At 35.6% G+C, this 4427-nt stretch overlaps 1 protein-coding gene across 1 annotated transcript; it reads right to left on the minus strand.

Annotated features, from left to right (window-relative positions):
• Nucleotides 1–1067: 1067 nt before the first annotated feature.
• On the minus strand, nucleotides 1068–2043 carry LOC133087043 (olfactory receptor 10R2-like; the record flags this gene model as incomplete). The annotated part of the gene is given in 2 exon segments (XM_061183810.1): nucleotides 1068–1136; nucleotides 1138–2043. Coding segments are annotated over 2 exon segments (975 nt in total), but the record flags the coding sequence as incomplete, so codon positions are not given.
• Between the last annotated feature and the right edge of the window lie 2384 nt (nucleotides 2044–4427).

The raw sequence follows: 4427 nt of genomic DNA on the forward strand, positions 1-4427 counted from the left end.
GGGAGGAGAGAGTAGTTCATTGTTGTTTTAAGTAGAAGTGAGCATATGTGCAATACCTTCTGCAGAGAACAGAAGATTGATAATTGGTGATAATTGATAAAGAACAATACAACTAAACTAAACTAATCAAAATAGGCTTCACAGAGATAGGAATGTGGATATATAATATAAAATCCTTTAGTCTAAAAGACATAGGGGTCAGAGAAGGGTACACATGCGATAGAGCTTATAGGGAAATGTTAGGGAAGAAACTCAGGCTGTATTAGTATAAAATTGACTTCCAAGATAAGGGAAATGATTATCCTAAGTCACCTGGAGTATTATACCCATTCCCTGGTGACTCTTTTGAAGAATGTTATTAACAGAATGGAAAGTACCTTGAGAATAATCCAGAGAAAGATGACTAGGATTTATCAAAGGAGTCATCAGCTAGGTTAAAGGTGTTTTTAGGAAAGCATACATCATTCATCATCAAATATTTGAATTGCTGCTGTGTAAGTGAAATATTAGACATAAGATATGCATCTCTGGAGATAATAAGTGGGACCAAAAGGAAGAAGCTATATAAAAGTGGAGCTTTATAACAGAGATATTTAACAGTGGTTAAACTAGAGGCTGAAATACTGCAAGTGAGATTCCTGCAACGACAGAACAGTTGGAAGTTATAGCCTTGAGTCCATTCCAACACAAATAGCTCATGGTTATGTTAATAATTTTCAACTAGATTTATTTCATTTTCTCATGATTTTTTGTGAAGGGTCCTGTTAAGGTTTTGCTAAACTACTGAGAACTTGTGATGACTGAACCTTCTATACTGAATTACCATTCACAGTGTTACTTATCCTTCCTGGAAGAGACTGAAATCATTCTTATTTAAATATTTTGAAAAATCAAAATACGTCCCTGTTCATATTTAAGAGCTTTTGAAATGTGCATCTGATTAAGAATTACCCCAAGTTTAAGAATGCACTTCACAAAGCCTATCAAAATAATACCATGGAGAATCTTTCACTATGAGGTTTTAAAGTGTTATGTAAATGAAAGACAACGGTATCATCATTTTACAGTTATTGATATGTCCTCAGAAAAGATTTCTTTTGTACATGTGAAGTATTCTCATTATAGAGCTTTAGGATAAAATCCTCTTCTGCCAGTCACTTTCTGAATGAACATCTGGACATCCTTGTTCCTGAGGCTATACACCAGGGGATTCAACAATGGAGTCACAACTGTGTACATCACTGTCACGAGCTTATCTTTTCTGGATGAGTACTTGGATGATGGTCGCAGGTAGACAAAGGAGGCACAACCATAGTGAACAATGACTACAGTAAGATGGGAAGCACAGGTGGAGAAGGCTTTTCTCTTGCCTTCAGCTGATGGGATCCTCAGGATGGTACGAGCAATGAAGCCATAAGAAATGAAAATGAAAGTCAGGGGGACCATGAGTGCTAGAACTCCACCAATGAAGATGACCACTTCGTTGATGTAGGTATTAGTACAGGTAAGCTGGATAACTGGTGAGATGTCACAGAAGTAGTGGTTAATCTTGTTAAGGCCACAGAAAGGTAGTTGAAAGACTAAGAGGGAGCCTATCAATGAGAACAAAAAACCAATCACAGCACAAGTGGCTGCCAGTTCTCCACATACCTGCCAGCTCATAAGAATAGAGTACTGAAGTGGATGACAGATGGCGGCATAGCGATCATAACCCATGACACCAAGTAGCAAGCAATTAGTGACAACACAGCCAAGGAAGAAAAACATCTGAGTGTCACAGTTAACAAATGAGATTGTTCTCAGCAGAGACAACAGATTTATAAGCATCTTGGGCAGGATGACAAAGGTGTAGCCTGTCTCAGAGATGGAAAGGATCCCTAGGAAGAAGTACATAGGTATGTGGAGGCTGTGATCCAGGTTGATGACAGTGAAAATGGTGATGTTTCCACTCAGGATAATCAGATATAGGCACAGAAAAACAGCAAAGAAGACGAGCTGGATTTCTCCAAAGTTGGAGAATCTCAGCAACAGGAACTCTGTGAGGAGAAATTAGTTTGGTTGACTTGTTCCCCAATATTGATCTACAGAGAACAAGAATGAAGAAACATTTTTTACCATGAAAGGTGGAGATAGTTAGTTCCACTATGGGTTGAAGAAGACTAAATAGGAGAAGGGGTAAGGACTAATGCTAGTAGGAAATGCCCTATCAATCATGTCAATTTATGGAATTGTTTCCAAAAACTCAGATTACATGTTCCCACTGACGTTTCTGCATCTCTCATAGTGTTTAAGTCTAGGAAATTATTTTCACACTCCCTACTTCGAATACCAATTAGGGAATGAAAGTGTCTGAAAACTTCCTGCATGCCAACTTAACTCTACCTTTTATTATCTGTGTAATCCTCTGTGTCTCAGCTTCTTCATTTGTAACATAAAGATACTAATAGCACCTCTTTACTAGTTTTCTTATGAAAATTAAAGCACTTAGCAGAGCACATGCATACTGTAAACTTCTAGTAAATGTCAGTTTCTGCTACATAAGTTATTTAATTTTCAGGAAGTAGTGCTAGTTTTTCTTAAGTTTCCTTTTGGAGATACTTTAGACATATGTCTGCTTCAGGTTTTATTTTTTAATCTTATTGTTTTATTTTCAAAAAACTACTGGACCAACATGCAAACCCAACTCCTATTTGTGTTTATTTATGGAGACAATAATATTGTGTTGACTTTAGTTCATCCTTTCCCCTAATCAAACAATCTATTTGACTCACTCAATTGATGGGATTTGGGTGGGACCTTAGTGCATTTTAAGTAGTTCTAGAGAAACACAAAGTTCTTACAGTCATGTTGATAATTGATCTTACTAACTGCCTACCATTCTGCCAAGAATATAGACCTGATTTAGAATTCTGCTGTAACTGTAGTTTCAGACTTCAGAAGGAAATAAATCGAACCAATCAGACCTTACTTCAGTATGAACCATTACAACTCTTCACATTTTCCCTGGATTTCCAACAGAACTCACCATTGCATTGGACACACCTGGCCTCAAGGAGTTTCAGCTCCTCCAATTACTCCTTGCTAAAGGATGAGCAAATTCTTTCTGCTTTAATTCAACTAAAATCAAGTTTGAATTTGTAAAGTAATAAAAAACATCAAAGCAACCAAATAGTTGGAAAACATAAGGCACGGAAATGGAATACAAAAAGAAAAATTTTTTACCTAATGTATAATAGCTCAATTGAAGAAACCAGCTGACTGTTAATCCTACATTTTTGAGGTATATTTCTTAATCTAGACCATCTTTGAGTGTTTTCACTTCAGGATCCCTCACTTTCAAGAGAAGCGGAAGTATCAGTTTCATTTTTCTATCTGAATGGAGCATAGTGACCATTAGGCTAATGGGTAGATTTGACAGCTTCTCTGAGTAGACAAGTCATTATTTCTATCAAATTATTTATTCATTAATGTGTTAATTTATTGATAAATTAAATCAATATTTCCATTTACTCCATATCTACTTTTATTTTTTTATTTTTTAAAATTATTTTTATTGGGGTATAGTTGTTTTACAATGTTGTGTTAGTTTCTACTCTACAATGAAGTGGAGTTCCCTGTGCTATACAGCAGGTTCTTATTAGTTATATATTTTATACATATTAGTGTATATATGTCAATCCCAATCTCCCAATTCATCCCACCTCCGATACATATCTATTTTAGTATAAGTAAAGTACCATTCTTAAATAATAGTAAATCACCTTGCCTTCTTCAACAAATGGAAAGACTATGTCTTCTCATCTTGCAACTCACCTCTGTGCTTTTGCTCATCTTTTCCCCTTCACCTGGAAAACCTTTATTCACTTTCTATCCATTCTTGATCACCTAAATAGAAGCTGCAACCTCTGACTACTCTGGTCTCCAACGATAAGAGTGATATCAACTTTCCCTTCTCTTAAATTATTTAGCTACTTTCTATTGTGTATGAAATGTATCATGAAAGTACCAGCCTCTACTTTTTCATACACCAGAGTGTAAATACCTTGGGAGACGTTTTGTATTTCCCATAGCATATGAATACAAATTGCTACTTAAGAACTATTTGTTTAATTAATTGATGACTAAATATTTTATTTTTTTAAAGATGGCAGCTGTAAAAGGCATTATCTAAGCTCATGAAAAAAATGGTGGAATTTTAAGCCTTGTATGGAGAATCTGGGAACAGAGATTCAGCTCACAACCTACCAGATCATACTGCAAACTTATAATTATGTTACCTACATAATAACATGTCACACAACCAAGAAGTTGCAGAACATTAACCAGACCCAAGTTCTCATGAATGTCCCTACCATTGCTTTTATTATTATTACTATTACTACTACTCTGGTTCTTCAAAATACCTTAATGCATCACTAGATGGCTAA

Source organism: Eubalaena glacialis, chromosome 3 (assembly GCF_028564815.1).
Source record: "Eubalaena glacialis isolate mEubGla1 chromosome 3, mEubGla1.1.hap2.+ XY, whole genome shotgun sequence".
Taxonomy (NCBI): domain Eukaryota; kingdom Metazoa; phylum Chordata; class Mammalia; order Artiodactyla; family Balaenidae; genus Eubalaena; species Eubalaena glacialis.